The sequence below is a fragment of the Gymnodraco acuticeps genome, unplaced genomic scaffold (assembly GCF_902827175.1).
Source record: "Gymnodraco acuticeps unplaced genomic scaffold, fGymAcu1.1, whole genome shotgun sequence".
Taxonomy (NCBI): domain Eukaryota; kingdom Metazoa; phylum Chordata; class Actinopteri; order Perciformes; family Bathydraconidae; genus Gymnodraco; species Gymnodraco acuticeps.
Genome location: NW_022989855.1, coordinates 344,555 through 366,612, shown reverse-complemented (window position 1 = coordinate 366,612; position 22,058 = coordinate 344,555). Strand labels below are relative to the sequence as shown.

Here is a 22,058-nt window from a genome sequence, read left to right as displayed (position 1 = left end):
TTTCCTCCTGCATCCGATTTAACGTGTCCTGAATTTCACCTCTTGCTCCTCTGGCCTGGTTTCCTCCATGTGGTCCAATGTAGATCAACACAGCACAGCCATAACACTGCTGGGGTTAGAGGGTGCATTTGTAGCAGGAAAGGAGGACTCTGAAAGTTAACACGCCCCACAATTTGCAGCTTTTGGGTGAACACAAGGAATATTTTAACCAAACAGAAAGTACAAATTATCCCAGAAGTTAAATCCAAAGTGGGATGGTAACCGACATAAATAGTCGTGTGCTAAGTTTGACATCTTTTACATGCACAAAGGTATTTTTCATAGAGCTGGAAAGGAAATGACCGAAACATCAATCCATATTCTCCAATAAATAACACCATTTTATAAAGTTTTATATTTTATATTTCCATTCTTGCCGGTGTATACTTGTACAGGCCTTATGTCTTTCCTATCCATTACAATCAGAATCACAGTCCAGTTTATTGCCAGGTTTTCAAGCACGGTACAAGGAAATGGTGTATTGGTGCATGTAACAACAAATGCAATTCAAACACAATGCTTATTAAATCAAATTTTAGAGGAGTAAACTAATAGTGTTTAAAAAACTGCTGAACCACTGAGTTTTCTTTCACTCTTTGAAGGGATTTTATTATGAAGGCAGCATTTGAAGGTAAACAACCATTCACATCTGATACAAGCTTATAAAAACATGACTTTAACAAATACACAGTGTCAGGTACAGACCAGCAGGAGGCAGTGCACAGACATCGCTGGCACTACAAGTTTAATATCCATTTTTAGATGTTTTTGTTATTTGCCAGTAAGCAGTTCCCTCTTCACATTGTTCCAAAGGTCATTCTGCTCACAGGACACGAAGCCCCAGCCTCACGGTTTAGTCCATTTCCTGTTCTCTTCTCTGAGAAACAGAAGTGTATCTTTGGCCTTTTTTAGATGGTGTCATCCAAATGTTCGTGCAGCCTCTCTCCTCTGTAGCTGTGCCGGTGTCGCCTGAAAAGAAAACCAAGTGTCCAATTTAGATCAAACAGAAGTGACAAAGCGAACACTGGCTCGAGTAAACATCACAATGGCTTTGTCAGCAGACGCAGCCTGGCCTGTCACGCCTCATGTGTCACTTAGGACTCTAGCTGGGTAGCATTTGTTCTGTTCTCATCTTATACCCTTAGTTCTTTTGTCCTTTTAAAAGCAGCTTCTATTGGTTTCTTATTTTCTCCCAGAGTATGGCTTTATTATCAGAGCCTGAAATGAGATTTGTGCCTGCCAGTGTTTGTGTGCATTACTGTACCTCCAGAGCAGAAACGCCAGCACTCCTCCAAACAGCAGCAGGAAGATGGGACACACTACAGCTGCTATTGTCCCTCTGCCCTCTGCCTCACAAGGTGCTGTCAGCCAGGAAAAAGATACCAGATGAGGGTGGGAGAAAAACATAATCTGACACGGCTGCCGGAAAAGGCCAAAAAGGTCCTTTGGAACAAGTCTGTAGAGTCAGTAAACTGACTGCCACAGCAAGAGCTAACAGGACGAACCCTGAAATACCCCGAATGTCTTTGGATCATCACACATTTTGGCAGATACAGAGAACTGCATTTGTCTCGCCTGTTTAGCAGCAGTAGCAGTAACAGTTGCGGTAGTGATTTATTGATCGCAGTGTGGAAAATCTTTTATCACTGAAACACCATCAGTGATACAATACACATAGCAAAGTGCAATCAGGACACGGCTCAAGATAGACAGATTAAGGATTCTGACTTGTGAATTTCCATGATACAAGCCATGAGCTGACTTAAAAAAACACAACATTTTAATTTCCATAAACACAGACACCTGTCGATCAATCAAGCTTAGAAAAATAAGTATTAAACATTATAATGATCATAATCTTTAGTTGGGAAATAGGCATTCGTACGGAAGAGGATTAGGGCCATATAAACAATTTTTTTGTGAGGATTTGAAATTTTTTTTTTTTTTTTTTTGTTCTGAGAAAAAAGTCAGAATTCTGACTTTAATCTCAGAATTCTGACTTTTTTCTCAGAACATTTTTTCTTTTGGGAGAAAAAAGTCAGAAATACCGGTAACTGTAGAACCAGCTTCACTGCGATTTACACATTGCAGTAGGCAACAATGGAGGACGTGAGTGAATTTCTGCGCGCCAGAGGGGTCTAACACACTTATATATTTATAACTCACCTTTTGTTCTTCCATTTGCAATATGGTTTCCTCTTGGACCCCTCTGGTGCGCAGAAATTCACTCACGTCCTCCATTGTTGCCTACTGCAATGTGTAAATCGCAGTGAAGCTGGTTTACAGTTACCGGTATTTCTGACTTTTTTCTCTCAAATTATTTATTTATTTTTTGTTCTGAGAAAAAAGTCAGAATTCTGAGATTAAAGTCAGAATTGTGACTTTTTTCTCAGAACAAAAAAATAATAATATTTTTTTCAAATCCTCACAAAAAAATGTTTTATGTGGCCCTAATCCTCTTCCGTACATTCGGGTACTTTATGTAATAAAATAAAAGTCAAGTCAAATTCTTCCAATGAAATGTTTTCTCTTAAAATATAAAATAATATGAAGGGACCACTGCAGAACAAGTACAGGATTGTTATATTTGTTAAATACCTATTACCAAATTACTTTTGAACTGTCGAAATAAGGCAAATTGTATTACTTCATATATGACTGGTTAGTTTAATCCATAACAATGCATGATTTACTTCATGAGCTGTCACATGAAGTACAAAGTACTTGATTCTGAAGTTTAGTGGGGCTGTTTGAACTAGCTGTAAAACAACACATTATGTTAACTATTTCCTATTTATACATCTAGCTGAAACAGGGCTACATCATACAGTACTGTATTTGTTGCTATCCCTAGCTATTTGATAATACATCTAATATTAACTCTCCTTATTAGCTCTGATTTGGTCTCCACCATCACCTGAGGGGGAATTATCTGGCTCTCTAGCTGCCAAAACATCCAATATGTTCTCAAAGTTTATGTTCCTGACGCTTGTTGTTGGGCAGGAAGTCTACAGAAGCCTTTTTCTTAGAGCCGTTTAGCTTAAAACTGAAGCAGTGTACAGAAACAGTAAAGTTGTGGGCTGTAAAACCAAAATAATGAGCTAAAATATGCTCCTTGATCTGAGGGAAAATTAACAGTCTGTTTTTGTTGTGACACCAAGTGAGCAATTTCTTATTATATTTATAAAGTAGTTCAGTCCAGAGCAAGGCAAAATAAGTCTACTAAATGCACACACCAGAGAAACAGTCGTACCTGCAGTGTAGGTGGCAGAACTGTGGCCCAGCTCGTTGCTGACCATGCAGGTGAAGTGGCCACAGATAGGAGTCTTTGTCACCAACAATTTAGTTCCATCTTTGGAGACTCTTCCCACTGAGTTAGTGATGGCCGCCCTCTCATGGAGCCAGCTGAAGTGGGGGTCAGTTCCCCAAGCCTCGCCACAAACCAGCGTGGAGTGAGACGCGTTGATGCTCACTGAGACATGGTGCACTTCCTCTGCGAAGAAAGACGAGAGGATTAGAGTGGAAAGAAATGATAAGGATTGGAGGTAAAAAACTCAGAGCCTGATAGAAAGAGGAGCCGTGGGCATCTCTCGATTATAAAATAAGAATAATGGCGAATGGCTGTCCGAAAGGCTCTGAGACAAAGAATCATGAGAGACGTTAAATGCTGTCAGGAGAAACTGGTTTAGTTTCAGAGACAATAATGAGCCCGGCGGGTGAGGCATAATGTTGGAGAATGGGATGATGGATAGCCCTGGGAGCGGCAGAGCAGACGTAGAGAAGAGTGAAGCTGATGAATTGATACTGTTAGAGCAGACAGATGAGAGTAAAATAAAGCTTGGACAGAGGACTAGAAAGCTACGTCGAGACAGGAATTATCTAGAAGCAATGAAACAAACGAGAGACCCAGCAAGCAAAGCCTATAGGCAAATTATTTAATTATTAAATGAGACTTCCAAAATCAGAAAGAAACAATGCCTGCTGGCGTGAAATGAAAACACATTCATTAAACTGTTGGCCGGGACATTGCAGCTGTTGAGGATTTAAAATATGTTTTCTTCTATATAACCACTCTGAGATAGTACATAGGTATTTGAACTAACCCTGTATCCTTATAAATGTCATTTCTATATATTGTGGAATACAAAATAAACAAGGGCTGTATCTTATTATTATTTTCTTTATCCATTCATCAAATTATTATTGCAATGAACTATTAAGTGATTGTTGTTTGATATAGAAGAAAATAAGAAAAAAATGCAAATCTAAGTTTCAGAGTGCCCAGGTTGTGGTCTTTAAATAACTTATTTTGTCTGACAAACAAAGATGATAAGTGCTCAGAAGAAAAACCTACATCTGTTAAAAAAGAAATATAATTAATTGGACGTCGATTATAAGATAGTGTTGTTTGCGAAGGTTGACAAAATGAGAGATTTGGCCAGAAAAAAACGTTTAATTGGAGAAGATGGCCCCTTAAAAGTTGGTCAGCTTTATTTGATCGATAAATAAAGTCAAACATCAAATGCGTTTTAGCTTTTGTGTGTTGTACCAGACATCATAGTGTTTTTCTTAAGGGCCTAGAAATGAGAATGAATGGCTGATGATTGGAAAATAATATGAGATTTGGGTAATTCGACTAATCAATAAGGACTACTTGTTTAAAAATATCTGCAGTATCACTTAAGGCTTCACAACAAATTCCCTCACATGCTGGGCATCATACTCCTACCATATTCCCTGACGATGCACTGTGCGGTGGTTTTGGCCCCCCTGTGATCCGTCACAGTCAGAGTGTACACGCCGCCGTCTGCTGCCTCGTACGCATTCATCTCCAGTGTTGTCTCCTGCTGCTCCATATTCACATGGACGTTTGGCCTGGTGCCGGCACACTTGAGGCTCCTGCCCGGGCACGTGGCCAGTGTCACTCGCTCGTGGGTCATTCCAGTTTCAGGCTCCCTCTCCCAGGTCACCGAGGAGACTTCTTCCAGGGGTCCATGCTCGATCTGAGCCCTCAGAAAGAGTTGTTGTCCCGGCATCACATGCACAGGCTCCTCGTTGAGTACATGCACCGACATACACTGCAGCCCGCATGGCACTGAGGACAGAAATGTGTTATTGCATCAGAAATCTGCTTACATGCAGTTTGTACTCTTATTATGATCCAAAGTATTTCATATTCATAAGCATGACCTTTTAGCATTTGGAAGATTTGCATTGTTTGGGCAGAATGGAAGGCTAGTAAAACAAACAATGACATAATACTTAATCTTCGTCCTCGGCATGTACTTGAATATGTATGGCTTCTTTCTGTCAAACAATGTCAAGCGATGATTTATAGCACACGACAGCCCATGCCTAATATGATATCCATCAAACCCCATCAATATCTTAAATCCTGTGTCAAAATGCAGTGGGCCTGGTAAGCCTCTTTGTGCTTAATACAACGAGTATTAATCACACGTCTTAACTTGATAGGCCAAGGATGAAGGAGATGTAAATAATGTAAGCTTATTATTCATGCAAAAGGCATATAACAAAGTAAGTATGTGTTTGTGTCAGAGTGCATTGCAGAAAATATTTTTCTTCCTGTAGTTTCAAGCAGAGTTTTAAATAGATATCCTTAGGATGCTGGCTAGAAACAAAGACCTTACCCAAGAGAAGCAGCAGGGCAACTTTCCAGCTCGGGAAATAATGTAGATCCATAACACCTGCTGATGTAGAGGGGGAACAGACAGAGGAATTTGTCCATGACCGCAGAAACATCCCGCCCTTTCCTATGTACTCGTGAAGCAAGGATGCCACTGCAGCAAGAATAATAGTCCCTCCAGAGAAAATGTAAAATTAAAATGAGAGCAAAAAGCAATTAAAGCAGCATGCCCCTCTATTAGAAAAAATGCAAACCCAATGTTGAGGGTTATTCTTTTTTTTTCTTAATTTATTTGCAAAACATCCAACAAACAACACTCTTGGCATTACATACCGCAATTGAATCACAACTTGGAACAAAATAGGGACGGTTCGACTGCCAAAACTAAAATGAATCCCCTCAAGCACAGCTGACACAACAAAACAGAGAGAGAGGAAGCAGTGATAGCAGAGCAGGAACACAACCTGCATGCATTAAATATAACCTGGAATTCCCTTTGCTGTATACCTTGAAGTCATCCATATCAGAAGGCCACAGAGTGGGAATCACCTACCTCTCCAAAATTGAGACTAACAAAGCTTCCACTTCACTTTCCCAGAGGTTAAGGTGCACTCACTCTGCCAGTAGATTTATTGCTCAAAATAAAAATAATAATCAAAGTAGTTTCCATTTCATTGTGAGAAATAATCTAGTTAAAGACGACGGCTTCTACATCTACCACTATTACTGAAGCCACCATTAAACCTGAGTTGAAATTAATGTTTCAGGACTTTGTTCTCCTCTCTGCTCTGCTTTTTAACGTCAGGTCCAGTCAGTGAGTCACATAGGCGTCAACTTGTTTTCCAGCAGTTTCCTGCCCTTCCCGTCTCCCCCCATTTCCTGTACAATAAAGGTTTAATTTTTCTTGTGCACTGAATATGTCAACTCTCCATTGTTAAACTTCATCCCCCCCTCATCTAACCTGTTTCCAAACACATTCTCACTCAACAATACAGTTTGTAAACTTGATAAAATGCAGTGGTATTCTTTTGAAGGGAAACCAATGACAATGTTGGAGCTCATTATGAAATAGGCTTTGTACTGCAGGCTTCTTATCCAGCACAAACACTATTCGCCCTGCAGACACATTTCCTTGGCTTTGGATTGTTAAGAGTAGGTAGTACATGTATTACTCGATATATTTGTTTTGTTTTGTTTATGATTGTCTCTTGCATGCACTTCAAGCACGCAAATAGGGAATGTTAATGATTTTATAATGTTCTACTGGGACTATCCAGTCTCTGAGGCATTGGTGAACACCTTAAATACAAAGTTTGCCTTATAGACAAACAATTAGCTGATTTAGTGTAGTAACATTTAAATGTAGTTCTTATTCTGGACTCTTTCTTTCACATATAAAATATTTAAACCTCAGCTGCTTGCAATAACCTTTAGAAAATCATCTGTCGAGAAAGACCATGTAATATTATTGAAAGCTACAGAACAGCTACTACTGTGTGCATCAGCAGATACTTTTTCACTAATAAAGCACTGAAACATAATGACATCACTTATTCAGGGGGTTAGCTCTGCGTTTTCTGACTTCATGAAACGCATCCTGGGGCACAGATTTAACAAGTGATTTAAAACTGATTATAAATCCATTTGTATTTTCAGAGGGTTTATGAATAATTATGGGAGTCACAGCTGTGGCTCCCACTGAGATCTTTGACTACAAAGATGTGCTGGTAGCTGGAATTAACCAGTGGGTGGCACTAATATAACATCTGAAAAATATCACAACACTTTTGTTCTCAGAGTATTTTTCTTCAGCGGACAACATCATGTTATGGTTTTATGCACAAACTAATGGATGTCCTTGTTTTGCTTGACATTAATCCATATTATACCACGAGTGGGTAAATTAAGCAAATCATTAATTTGTTTTATCAGATCATAGCTGCCACATAACAGGGCAAAAAAGATTGACCTTCAAACATGAAAGTCAATAAAATCTAATAAATACATTCTCTAAAAAGGGATAAGGTCTTTGCATTACTGCTATCAGTGTGGCACTGTATTCCACAGTAGGATTTCATTCATTTACAAGAAAATATAAGAAAACAAAAGAGTATAAATACACTACATGTATAGTTAATGATGCTCTTTTTAGTGTGTGGAACTTTCAGGATATCTAATATGTTTCGTTTTTGTTTGGTAATTACTCATTACTGCAATGCCATCATTAAAAACCTGCATTGGAAATAATCAAGGAACTTATTCAAGACATGTACCCAAATACAGTGTTTACTATTATTGATGAAAAAACACCACAACTATAAAGAACTACTATAATTAATAGTGATAGAAAAAGCATTCAGATCCTTTTCTCAAGCAAACGTACCAATATAACAATGTCAAAATACTAGTATTTTCAGCAAAATGTACTTTAAATAAAAAAAATGCTTCATGTGACCTGTGTATTATATTATAATATGTTATTATTATTAGTTATATTATTACAAATGGCATTCCTAGACTAACACAATAATCCATAAGCAGCATTAGGCTATAGAGTTACAGCTCGAGGTGAATCTTACTTTCAAGTAGTTTAATATATATCACAATGATTTCTGTTTTGTAAAATGTATTGTGGTATAGTATTTTAAATCTTAATCTGAAACGTAAGCATACTCGTAACAGCTGTCAGTTAAATATAGTTAAAGGTTTACTTTCCGCCATTGTTTATTCAGGCTGCTGTCTCTTTAAGAGAACAGGTGTGTCCTCAGCAGGTAATAGTGGAGAAACAGGAAGTAGAGTCATCAGTATCGAAAACAAAGCGACACGGAACTTTAATTTGGCAAAAACATGAACATGACGGCCGAGGGAAAATACTTTGGTAAGTTTTATACTACCTACTTTTTGAAACGCAAGGGAAAATATTTGTTTTTCAGGTTTATTTTTGATTTGAATGGCATATAGCACGGTAATAAACCGTAGCATTTACTGGAAGAAGTATGTCAAATGTATTTTAAAAGTTTCATTTCCCTGCAGACCGGCCTGACTGAAGACATGAGACAACCTTTGCTTCTTCTCAGGCTGTCGCTGGCAGGTAAAACAATTTCCTCTGACGGTGTCTTCTCCTTCTGCTCCGAAAGCAGCGTTCAAATGCTTCAAACAGCTCTCTAAAGCAGAGTATCGGTTGTCTCTTCTGTGGTAAAAAAAATAAGTCCAGGGAGGGGAAAATGTGGCATTCCTAGCACGTTTGTAAATCAATTACATCTCTGAAGCACAAAGCTCGTCTTAACCGCTCTTAAACCTGCGCGGCTGCTTTACTGACTAGTGAGTGACGTGAGGCATTCAGGGACTCCTCCCAGGCTCTCAAATCTGAACTGTTGTGAGGATTCACAATGAATGGGAGGCCATTGTTTTCTATATCTGTATGGCATTTGGTAATATGTCGATAGGGATGGGCAGTACTGCAGTTTCTTTTAATACAGTAATGAAACAAGGTTGTTACTCATGCATTAATAATGAAACAGCATCCAATACCGATACTCGGCTATTGTTAATGACAATATGACTTCAAATGTCCTACTGTATTCCCTCCAATTCAGCCTGCTTCTAATGACATACAACCGAAGGCTAAAAGGTATAGTATACAAACTAATTGGCCACTTGCATATGAAAAATCAACATTGGCCGAGCATGCACAATTCAAAGAATACAATTTATTGTTAATAACAAATCACATGAAAAAACAAATCACAATGATTTCAATCCTCTTCAGTATTGTCGGAAGCCTGATATATCTTTAACTTTCTCATAGACTTATATTACATTATTGCATAAAAGTGGGTGTCATGGACAGCAGAAAGATAGGATTGATGAACAATTCACAATAAGAGCAATACATATGTATTACAACACAGATGAAAACGGTCCTCAATAGATGCACTAATTATACTTTTTTGAATAACATTTGTTAAATCCACAGTGCCCAGCTGCTGGACAATGACCCATGGTATAATTTGGGATCTGAGTGATTTAAAAAAAGGCTTACAATTTACGGTGCTAAATGCCCAAACAGAGTACTGAGAGTCAGAAGGGAGTTTCATATTAGGTACGATTTATTTGTATTGTCCTTCATCCGGCTCAGCTTTCATATGTTTTATGTTGATTTTTAAATGACTTTGTTGCTACTGTGTAGAAGAGTGCAACACATTCCCAAGCCCTTACAATCAAATTGACCTTCACAGTATGTTTACATTTCTTTATTTTTTTGGAGAAGATGTCTAGAACAAACCTGTCGCCTTCCTTCCTCCTTTATCCCCCTTGGCTAATACCAGCTGTACCCTTTTAAATTCACTGCATTTTAAGGTTGTTAAGATATTTGCTGGTATCAATTTTCCCATCCAAAATGACAGATTGTTGTTCCATAACTGGGTATAACACAGTTTTGGGTGCATACAAATGATCTACTTTAGGCATTTGTGCTGCAAGGAGCACAGGAAATGAGCACAGGAATGTAAATTATATTTTAATTTGTTCATTAGCTAGGGCTTGTTGTTCATGCATGAAAGATAATAATTAAAGTAATGATCAGCAACATTTTGATATAATTAAATACAAATGTTGCTGTCGTCTATTTGTGATTAAAATTAAAAATAAATAGTGATCCAATCTGCAGGGTTCATCGAAGATGTTTTTTTAGTTGCCTCCAGCAGCCCTTTAGTTCACTTTGTTGGTTTCAATATTTCCTCAAAAACATTTTCCCGACCTTTGGCCGCCACAGTTTTCACCCTAGCAGACTGAAATGTAACATAGAGGTCAAAGATGTGTGTGTGTTTATTTTTTTGCAAACTCGCATAAAAAGAATGCGGCAAAAAGCGTGGCCTAAAACAAAGCGGTGCATAACTTATAAATGGAGTCATGTACCATGGCAACACTCGTGAACAGTGTATTGTTTACATCTGTGGCAGGCGTCATTGCACGCAGCAGAGTGCGTGTCTGTGGTTGTGTGAAAGCATGCACGTACGCTGTTGCAATTATTGCGAATTAACCCTTTTTTCTATGCTAAACGCCTGCACTGTGGTCAATGTGTGGTCTGACGAACATCCTTTGATGCTTAAGAGGTGATTAATTTGACATTTTTAGGTGCAGCGGTTACTTTACTTTTATAAGTACATTGTTACAAGTTAACAGTTTGACCTATTAGACCCACCCACCCCTTAATCTGTGGTTAATCAGTTTAAGGTTCCTACCGTTCTTGGCATGACTTCAGGGCCAATAGTCATTCAAGGTACATCAAAGATTTTCCTTGAGTTATATTTGTAGTTACACATTAATTGTAACTTTTCAAATATGACTTAGTATTGCTCTTTTGTCCTTGGAAAACCCATCAAACAGCACATGAATGCATCTGCTCTGTGCTGCGTTACTCATTTCTTTCTTTTAACTCATGTCTCTTTATCTTCCCGTCTCTTCTAATAAAGTGACATGGCCGGTGATATTTTTAATCGGGGCACCGAAACTCTTTTGACATCTTTAACAGCTATGCGAGTGAACCTGAACTCAATCCATCTCTCTGTTGACCTTTTGTCATTTGATACACTGCTCCCCTGTGAAAATCATTTAAAGGCAGTCCAGCGAGACTGATCAGCACCATATTGATTTGATTCACTACAATTCATTGGCCAGAGCACTCTTGCGTGGTTGCTTTTATTTGCCAGTAAAACGGCATTGAGTATTCTACCTGAGTTTCCCAGCCTGAATCTGTACAAAAACTAAACAAAGGTCTGGCAGCCAAATACAAAAACATATATCTTTGTTCTATCTTTCATTCACAAACACCCTGAATGAAAGATACAGCATACAACAGTTAAAAAGCCTGTAGAATATTATGGTTCTTTTACAACATTGTTTCTGAGAAATTGCCTATGCACTGCAGATTCTCGAGAAGAGAGACAACAACTATGATTTTAACACGGTTTACGTTAAGTCAGCATAACAAAAACACAAAATAGATGTTTAGCTTGGGATCACTTTCAATTCAAAAAAGCATTGTGTGAAATCTATGAGGGAGAAAAGAGTTTGTACCTAACTAATAGGTTGTTACACCTGCTCTCTGCAGGGGTGAAAGAAGCCTTCATATTGTTTACCTCAGTGAGGCCACCAGTAAAAATACTCTTTTTCCAAGTTCATGTCCCACATAGAAATTGCCTGTGAAATTGGACAAGCATTTTCAGAATAACGATCTTAAAAAAATCCAAATAAAAATGTATTGTTCCGCAGTAAAATTGCCCTGTAACTGAGTATATGACATGTTTAGATTGGACACTGACGCATCAATATGTAAGGGGAATTTTAGTGCATTTTTGCATGATTAATTGGGTCTTTTCCCTAATATTCTCAATAGATATCTCAATATGTTCAGTTTCTCTACATCGGCGTACAGTCTCACATAGGCTAAACTCCAAATACTTTTCTAATATGACTGATAACTTGACTTTTTGTGACTTGAAAAGGTTTTTTCAGGATAAATCACTCTTTGGTGAAGCTGCATAGTCAAAGACATTTGAAACATTTGTGGACAAGGGATCACATTTAAAAACACTGGGTTGATTTGATGATATTGGTAGGATGATGGTATGATTCACATAACTTTAAATAAAGTTACAAAATCTTAATCCCCAAAGTATAACTAGGAACCATAGTTGTCAAATAAGAGTATAAAATGCAGTATTTCTCTCAATAATGTGGTAGAGTAGAAGAATAAAGTAACATCAATTAAAAATACTCAAGTACAAGTATCTGAAAATTGCAAAAAGTGTATAACTTGAGTAAATGTACTTTATTAAACTGATCTTCTCTCCTTTTCTCTTCTGTTCAGTCCTCCTCTCTGCCAAAGTGCTGGCTCAGCAGCCGGTAGAGATCCAGTTCCAGACAGACCCGGTTCTGGTTCAAACTGGTTCTGAGATCGTGTTCACGGTGCTGACGGTGTCCCAGGTTTTCTCCATGAAATGGCAGTTCCAGGGAGGAGTGACTGTTGGTCAGTGGAGCTCAGGAGCCTCAGCGATTAACCAGGGAACCCAGTTCGTAGGTCGGGTCACCATCTCTGCAAACCAGCTCCGAATCGTAGGCGCACAGCTCCGAGATGCGGGGGATTACACGGTGGAGGTGACCCCCTCTGGTACCACAGACTTTATTGTTAACTCCAAACCGGTACAGCTGAGAGTCTTTGGTAAGAGAAAAAGAAACGTGCCTGATTTAAGACTTAAGAAGAAGAAAGGGAGGGAAGGAAGGGAAGGTATGAGGGGTGGGGACGTGTATGATAATGTATAGGAGGAAGATAAGTGAGTGAAGAGAGAAGAGGGAGGATTTGGGGAGTAAGAGAATTAGTCTGGGAGGTATAATAAAATTAGTGACCCATGGTAGGCGAAGTAAAATTAATGAAAAAGGAGGAGGGGATGAAGCTAGTTGCTCAGGGCTTTGTGACCTTGAGCATGACTGTCAACCTCCCACTAACTCACTGATAACTTACTTTAGAAATGAAGCTAAAATCCTAAATGATTCACAGCACAGGCAAGTTTAAAGTCGGAACACTTGCGAGTGATTAGAGCTATCTGGTATGGTATCTGCTCGGATGTTTTTGTTTGTTTCCTGTTACTGCTGCAGTTTCGTCTTAGTCACAGCCTTCTCCGTCAGCACGCCCCCTCTTCTCCCTCTCCAATTATTTAACTTAGGCTGACTGCCAAGAGGCATCTCTGCTACCACTCACACGTCTGCCCTCTTACTCACCATCTGTGCTTCTATCTGAATCCTGTCCCTTCTCAGCTCTCACTTGCTTTGATTACCACAAATGATCCTCAACAGAAACATAAAACTGCCCTGTATTGTTGTGTCAGTCCAACATCTGAAGTGAGCTCTCGTATACTCTCATGCAGTGGCGGTTCTGGACCAATTTGACTGGGGGGGCCACTGGGGGGCCAGTTATTTTCTGAGGGGGGCACAATAAATGCAGGACAAAAAAGAGAACTAGACAGTATGAAGTAATTGCACATAAGAAAACAATGCAATACAGTTATTGGTATTTGTTTCAGTACACTTATTTATTTCAGATAGATCTTATAGTTATTACTGTTAGCTTCAGCTTAAGTTATAGTGCAATGTTTGCACTAACACCATATTTATATAAAAATAAAGGCAATGAACAGTTACATCTCTACTTTACATAAGGGTGTCTGCACAATCTCACATTACAGAAACAAAATCCTGCGGTATTTGGCAAACCGAGTACCAGAAAATATACATTTAAAAAAAAAAAAAAAAAAAAACTTTTCATTGTTAGGGGGGCCACAGGGGACAGTGTTAGGGGCACTGGCCCCCCTGGCCCCCCTAGAACCGCCCCTGCTCTCATGCTCTCTACCTACAGCCATAGTGCCTTTTAGAAACCTTTTTCTGCTTTTGTAGCTCTTTGGTAACCCATTTTTTTCATACTCTCCCTGTAGATGCAGTGGCGGGGGTGAATCTGATTGTTCCCGCAGTTGCGATGGAGGGGAGGAATGTGTCTCTGCGGTGCACATGGACTGCTGGGACAGATATTACAGTCCAGTGGGGCAAAGGAGGTGCAGCCATAGTCACCGACGCCAGGATCACTATCTCAGGCGGCTTTCTAGTCATCAACCCAGCCAGACGAAGTGATGCCGGGGATTACTCATGCACCGTCAGCAACCCTGTCAGCGCCCAAACCACCACACAGAGCGTCACTGTCTACTGTGAGTTTGATCAAGACAAGTGGCCGCTAATCTGCTGCAGCCACTGCAAACAGCAGTAGCTTATCTACTCTATCTACATTGCAAACAGTGTGCTAAGATGCACTCGGATTGCAAAGGACATTCTTCCATAGGCCCATTGTGCTGCCTGAGCTTTGTGTTGATCACATCCTTAATTCTGATCTGACAGTAATAGCAAACACTACCAATCATTCCACTGGCATATTTAAGTGGCCCGTTATCGTTGTCCTCTAACATTAAACAGATGGTTCTTACCCAAATGAAAAACACATCAATTTGTGGGTGTTGTTGAAATCTGTTGGGGCTATGCATGCCAAAAGTGGATTTTCTTTCGTCACACTTATTTTAAATCACCACTTCTGATGTCCACCCAGACACCAGACTGTTATATAAACTAAAACTGCAACTAATGATTCTTATCATTATTGTTTTTGTCATTATAGATTAATCTCTTAATAGCTCAGTTGATGAATGATCAGAAAACAGGCAAAATGCTTACAGACCCCAGTAAGTTACGTCACACCTGAAATTTGATTTAATATAAAACAGAAAACATCTCACATTTTTTAAGCTAGAATGTGAAAATATGTGGCCTTTCTGCAAGATATTTGAATATCACATCACATGAATATCAGAATTGTTATTAACACATGTGATAAGAAGATTTCTACCACTCTCATGTTTGTCGGTGAAACATAAAGCTGGAACCATTAAGCTAAACTTAGCATAATGGCTGGAAGTAGTTTGCCCGGTTTTGTTAAAGATAACCCAATCCACCCTCTTACTGGAGGAAGTTGCATACTTACATTACAGAACTACTGTATGGACTTGAGTCAAACTTATTTCATTAATTTATTTCTTATAGCTTTCAATACAAGTAATGGAACAAAAAGGATAGTATTTTATGTAAAGTGTCAAGCTGTGTTGAACAGCAGGCTGCAGTAACTTATCTGGGGAGTGTTTACCCACAATGCAGTACTTCTCCAGACTGTGCAGGACTTCACAATGCTTTTTGATGTTTCTTCAAGTGGTGGCAGCCATTCATATTTTAGATTTAACATCAAACAAAAAAGTGCACAGCTTTGTAGACGGCAACAAGACCGAGGAGGTTTCATTAAAAGGCTTGACGCTGACTTAAACCCAAAAATGACAGAAAGATAAAACCTTGAACAGAATACATCATCTGTTCATAGAGGCAGCTTTATTGAATACAGATTTCCCTTGTTGTACTTGTGAACCAAATGTTTTTGATGCTGATGAATGTCCTCTGATCTCCCACAAACCAGATGGCCCTGACACCCCTGTGCTGACCAAGAAGAGCGCTAAAGAGTGTGTTGGGGGAGGGGATGTGTTGGTGGGACAGGAGGTGCGTCTCACTTGCTTGTCTGACTCGCTGCCCCCTGCCCTTTTCTCATGGCAACGTGACGGACAGACGGTCGCCACCGGACAGCCGGACAGCGGGGTGCTCAACCTTCAGACTTTCTCAACAGATGAGAGCGGCCGGTACGTGTGCACGGCCAGAAACGGCATCACCGGGGGCTCGTCGGAGCAGGGGACAGACCTGGCCATCGTAGGTGAGTTATAGTGGAGCCTGGCCTCTCTGTGACTGCTAATGATGAGAGTGGGTTTTGGACAGTTTCTGTATCTGTCATCACAGCTGCAGAAAGTATCGACTGAGATGGATCTCAAGAGAACGTGTTCAAAGTCATTCAGTGACTTTCACACTTTCTTTCCTCTTCTCTATTTCCATCTCTGTCTTTGCTGTAACTATCATCCTTTTTCAGAATCTCCCCCTTCTCTCCTCTCCTGTTCTCACTTCTATTTTCAGTCTGAGCGTCAGACTCATTATCATTATTAATTCTTCCCCTTGACATGATTTTTTTTGAACATTTCAGCCACGTGTCTAAACGTCGGGGAAGTGGTGGGGATTGTGATTGGCTGTTTGCTGCTGCTGCTAATCCTCGCGCTCGTCATTGTGCTTATTGTCTTTCTGGTGCGACGAAGGAGGGGTAAGTCTTTGTTTGCGATCTAGTACATTTTTATTTGTCCACTTTTTCATTGTAAATTAATGAGTCAAGCATTTTGTAAAAGGCTGATCTTTATTTCCATTCATACATCGCATAATAGCTCAAGCACATTTTCATGCACTGAAGTGATTTCTTCTTTATCATTTCTATTATTGCAGCACAGAGACCAAGGGATTCTGCTGTGCTTGTGCAGAGGGACTACCCAAATCCCAGGCTGATAGTAAGCCTCAGTAAAGTTTACATGTGATTCACCATTGATTTTGTCTTTATCCAGTCCATGTGCTGGTGCTTATGGGCTTTTCACAAATGACCCTCTCATTCCATCTTTCTTTTGCTGTCTCTTCTCTCCCTCCTCTCATTTTTCATCTGCTCACATTAAGCCTCCAGATCCACAACCTAATGGTGCAAGGGATTTGGGCCAAGGTCCCCAACCCCCCCTCTATCACACACGCCATCCTGAGCGCGTATACGCAGCCCCTCGTGAAATAAGCAACCCACAGACACTGCAGCCGAACGGGCGGCATAACTCCGACACACACCGACAGAATGGACGATCCCACGCAAATGGACTCCTACAAAATGCATCTAATAATGCCAATTCATACTCTCACAATGGCATTGACAACAGGGCTTTTACGCACACTGATGCTCAAAATGCAAACACACTCCCGAGCACACAACAGCAAAATCCTAACATTCTCATACAGACTGGCGGTGCCCAGGGCGGCAACCAGCAGCCGGGGGTCCACCTCAGCCTCAACACACTGCCGCAGAGTGCCCAGCAAAACAACAATGCACAAATGCCCACCATACATGTCAATCTTAACTCATACCCAGCCAACAGCCATCAGCCTCAGCAGGACAGCTCATTTCCTCTTACCAATACTGCCAATAACAACACTTTGCAAACCCATCAGAACATAACACACACAGAGCAATCAAATCCCAGAATGCAAAGTGGGCAGCCCTATCCTAGTGACCCCCGGCTGAATGGCCACATATCAGCAGATCACCAAGATCAGCCTAGACTTGTCCCGACTGGATACACACACTATAACAGTAATAACACTCTCCAGCGAAACGCCGACACACAGACGTACCAGCGGGAGCCAGACTCCCCTCGCAGGTCTGAAAGAAACTCTTGGGATCTCCTGAGAGGCACCCCAGCGTATCCCAGCGGCAGGCATCAAAGAGGACCGACATCTCCTGAGTACACCTCTGACACAGACTATACCTACCATCCTCCCATACCAGAGGCAAGAGCATCCAGCAGATCTCAGCCTCGACTCCAGAGCCAAAACACTTCACGGAGCAGAGCTTCACCAAGACGAGAAGCACCGTCAGAGGACCGTCGGACACGGAGCCATTCTGCTGATCATCGAGGCCCAAACACTCGCAGCGTAACACAGCTTGAGGCTGAACACAACACACAGAGAGTGAGACACACACAAAGGCAGAGCGCTCAGCGAGACATCAGAGAAACGCCTGGTAGCCAGAACGCCCCCAGGCAGGAAGCCACACACAGGAATAACCCCCAGGCTCTGCCTCTCATGAGCCAGCAGGCCTCTGTGGGCCGCTCTGCTCTGTCACAAGGTCCCACGACACAACAGGGACCGGCTGCATCTCGGGGTGCAGATACAAGAGCGTTGGCTGATCCTAATCACCTTCTACAGGCACAGAGAGCAGCACAGATCCAAACTTCAACACAAGGCCTGGGCAAACAGACACAGCCTGTCATAAACGGTGCCAATCATCCCCGCCAAGGAGGCACTGCTCCACTCCCAAACTCTTCTGCCCAGCATAATCCCAGTAACCTAACCCAGGCTGCTCTCACAACCCACACTGAGAGGGCTCAAACATTTCAGAATAGGAAACATCAGACAATGGCTGCTCTGCTTCACCCCGGAACACAGACACAGGTTCCTGCTGACGGGGCTAAGCAGCCACCAGCGCCTCCTCCTGTGATGCCCCTCACAGAGTTCCAGACCCTCCCTAAGAAGCACACCCCGCACAGATCCCCAGTCAGAGGGCCTCAGCCCCCTAGACCTCCTGTCAACATGCCGATCGCTCAACGACACCAACAAGTACAACATCGGCCCACCAACCATCATCCCCAACGTGGACACATGCATGTTGATCCTCACCGGCATGCCGATGGCCGCGGGCATCCTGCACACTTCACCCATCCCGAGCAGGTAAGTGAGACACGGCCTGATGCTGCTAACAGTAGCCATATGTTTGTTGATATGACTTCTTTCCAGCAAAAACATCTCCGTCTGATGTGCACTTACAGCTGTCATATCATGTCATGGCTCCATGTGTGCAGTGTTACAGGCTCCTTTCTACCTGCACCGTCTCCTCAGCAGTGTGTGCTTTCGTCTGTAGTGTGCATTTCTTGATGGATTCTTGACAGCACTTGTATATGGCTGTTGCATTTTCACAATTGACAAAAAGATGACATTACTATGTATTTAGTCTTGAGTGTTTGTGACACTGTGGTTCTGCCTCTTCTTCTGCATGACATGTTGCCAATGAAGGGCTTATTGTGTCTTTCCAGCATCAGACTCACAGGGGGAGACCAAGATGATGACAGATGTCAGCAGACTATTCTCTACTACTGTCCCGCATCCACTGGCAAACAAACAGCTGACACACTTGATCCAACGTACCACCGAGCAAGACTGACTGCACAAGGTTCTCCTCTCAAAAAGGCTGACACACCCGGGTGTCTCTGTCGCTTAGCTTTTTATAAAGAAAATCAAAATGTCTCCCATGGGTATTACAAAGTGTAGTATTTTGGATTAGAGTACTGCTTTTCTAGAAATGAATGTCAAATTACCAAAAGAAGAATGCTCGATTTGCACTTATTAAAAGAATGTATTGAATAAGCTACCTGATACTGAATGTATTTTTAACCTAAAATCCTTCCCCATCAACAACACTGCTCTCCACACAGACGTCATGTAGTCCCACGTGAATTGTACTATTTTGCCTTGTGAAGCAGTGGTCATGCATCAAACTTTGCTGCTGAGCCTCCTCCGAGCAGACAGGCTCAGTGATCCATAGCTCTTGACCGAGCTCACACCCCCTCATCCATTCATCATCGAGAGATCTAAACAACAGCACCTTGACAAATGCACTTGAGGTGCTTGCATGCATATATCTGTCTCTATTCTGAGAAAATAATTCACCCCTGGGACGGGTGACAGTTATGAAAGAAGAAATTAGCCGTAGGGGCGGCCTTAATGTAAATGGCACTATTTATTTTGCGCCTTCTGTTTACGGATGCTTCTTATGACACTTCTCAATTAAGGGATTCGCCTCAGTGGCGCTCGGGCGTAATGCTCAGCTAACTATGAAGGGGATCCCACAAATGGATGTGCGCTTATCAATTAAATGCTTTTTATGTGACTTAAATGATTTGGAAAGTAATCACACCCCGGCCATGAACAAGGTCAGCACAAAGACTGGATCTGCCACGCTTTCTGCTGAAGAAGCAACAATGAACTGTCTGCACTGCACTGGGTCAGGGACAGCACATTAAAAACAATGGGATCTCATTATTTTACAGATGATGTGTTTATTGATTTATAATGTTGGTGCTTTATTTAAACTCGGGTTTGCTTGTAAAATGTATTCTTTTGGTTGCACCAATTGATAACAATGCTATTATTTCTGTATATATGTTCCTTTCATACGGAATTTCAAGTATGAGGCTGCAATGATTGTGTTTATTATTGTCAACAAATCCATGAATTGATCCTACTTACAAGTGATTGGTCTCTGTGCTTTAGAGCTCCATTGTTGTCTCATAAATACACATCAATGAGACACACTACGTGACATGGTCCAGCATTACCATAAACATGGCTACTGTACTTTATTGGAGTCAATAACATTAACAATATCCTGCTGCTGTAAATTATCTCACTTAAACACAGCAACACAAAAATAAAGTCAATATGAAGTCATAGCCTCACACTGTCCTGCATACGGCATCCGTTTGCTGTAAATGAACACAAAAGCATCAAATGTGTATTAATCCCGAGCTGAAGATATCTCCATATATGCACCAGTTACTGCACCATAGCATTTGATGGTATCTTCAGTGTCCAGAAGTGGCCTTTTTTTGTAAAGAAGGTCATATTTGCATCCTGTTTGTGAAGATTTATGTCCTCAAGAGCAACAAATGTGATGAGAACATTGAACAGGGAAAGGAAGTAACACTTGAGAGACAAAATAATGCACGGTTGTTTTCCATCTTTACGTGGGATTTGTTGACATTACGAAAGATTCATCCTCACATCGAAATACATTAACTTAACATCCAAATACACGGCACATCTGGCGACTACAGCCAAACATCTGGAGCATGAGATTGACTTTACTGCCTTGAATTATGATGCTGTTTTAGGCAAATGAATGCTTGTGTATAGTTTATACAGATGTTACATATGTATGTGAGATGTTTTCTTTTTATCTTTATCTCCTCAGGAAGGATTCGTACATTGTTTGGGCTTCAGGAATCCATTATGTTCTCAATAATAAAAACATGTTTTACATATAACCTGTGGGAAGTCTTCTGTTGAAAATAACTACAATAACTCATAGTCTGCACATTGCCCATTCTATTTCCATCACAGCTGAAGTCGTCTGAACTATTCAAAGCACCGAGCACAATCATTACCTAAATGTAGCCTCTCCTTTCGATATGAATGCACTCTACCAAACATAAGGATCTTTTGATTTTCAGTATAAAACACCTCATGCATGTGACAGTAAGTCAGACCCCACAAACATCTATTTATTCCTCTGAAGCACAGCGCTGTGTGCAGCCCGAGCATATTTCTGCTCACTGTGTCTATAGTGCTAATTATGCATGGCGCCTGTGTACACCGCACGCTGCTGTGGATTTTCCTCAGATGAATCTGTTCCTTCGGCTTGTTGTTGAGGAGGTGCAGAGCGTGTGTTTGGATCACAGCTTCATCAGTCTCCCAATCCTCTGCTCCCACTTGTACGTCACCTCTGATGAACAGACCTGCTGCTCACTATTGGAGACACTTCACGGTAGTCTAGCTCTGTAACGAGTGGAGATGGAGTGCATTTGAGTGCTACTAGAAAAGGTTGCGCCATTGCCTACCTGTTCCAGATAAAAGCTGTGATTTATGAAAAGTTTGAAGCAGTTTTATAACTACAATAGTGTTTCGTATACGGTTGGCTGTAGAGTGAAGTGTGTTGTTTATAGCCTAAACAACTAAAAGTACTAGACCCTCTGTTGTCTTGAAGCACAAAACATAGTAAACCTCAATTGCTGATGTGGCCTCCTTCCCTGGGCCAATTTGCATGTAAATCTGCTGGTGTTGTTTTATTAAACTGATTTGCTGTGATTTATTGTGACTGCCACAAGTAATTGTAATTGTTTACGCATCCCTTTGGAGGCATAGATTAAAGGGAAACATAACTCAAGTGCGGTGTGTGCAAATAGGGAATTTTTTTGTATTGATGAATGCTCGTTTTGGTGCGTGTCAAACTGCAGCAGAGAGCTCAAGTGCTCAGAGAGCCAGAGTTGAT

At 41.0% G+C, this 22,058-nt stretch overlaps 2 protein-coding genes across 8 annotated transcripts; one reads left to right on the top strand and one right to left on the bottom strand.

Annotated features, from left to right (window-relative positions):
- Positions 1–621: 621 nt before the first annotated feature.
- Positions 622–9,011, bottom strand: si:dkeyp-97a10.2. 6 transcript variants are annotated; one of them, XM_034239933.1, is made up of 6 exons: positions 6,194–9,011; positions 5,691–5,750; positions 4,769–5,134; positions 3,293–3,532; positions 1,304–1,400; positions 622–1,008 (listed from the first exon to the last, which is right to left on the bottom strand). In XM_034239933.1, exons 2-6 carry the CDS (start codon positions 5,740–5,742, stop codon positions 948–950), a joined length of 816 nt encoding a protein of 271 aa, XP_034095824.1. In that variant the 5' UTR covers positions 5,743–5,750; positions 6,194–9,011; the 3' UTR covers positions 622–947. The 6 variants fall into 6 exon arrangements, with proteins under 6 accessions (XP_034095824.1, XP_034095857.1, XP_034095834.1 ...); XM_034239966.1 differs by having other exon boundaries at positions 5,691–5,747; XM_034239943.1 differs by having other exon boundaries at positions 6,240–9,011.
- si:dkeyp-97a10.3 lies at positions 8,466–21,054 on the top strand. Of its 2 annotated transcripts, XM_034239907.1 has the most exons (9): positions 8,466–8,564; positions 8,720–8,777; positions 12,558–12,908; positions 14,176–14,442; positions 15,747–16,034; positions 16,356–16,469; positions 16,646–16,707; positions 16,868–18,682; positions 19,045–21,054. In XM_034239907.1, the coding sequence occupies exons 2-9, from the start codon at positions 8,738–8,740 to the stop codon at positions 19,072–19,074; spliced, it is 2,967 nt and encodes a 988-aa protein (XP_034095798.1). In that variant the 5' UTR covers positions 8,466–8,564; positions 8,720–8,737; the 3' UTR covers positions 19,075–21,054. The 2 variants fall into 2 exon arrangements, with proteins under 2 accessions (XP_034095798.1, XP_034095791.1); XM_034239900.1 differs by lacking the exons at positions 8,466–8,564; positions 8,720–8,777 and adding an exon at positions 9,278–9,317.
- The last annotated feature ends 1,004 nt before the right edge of the window (positions 21,055–22,058 follow it).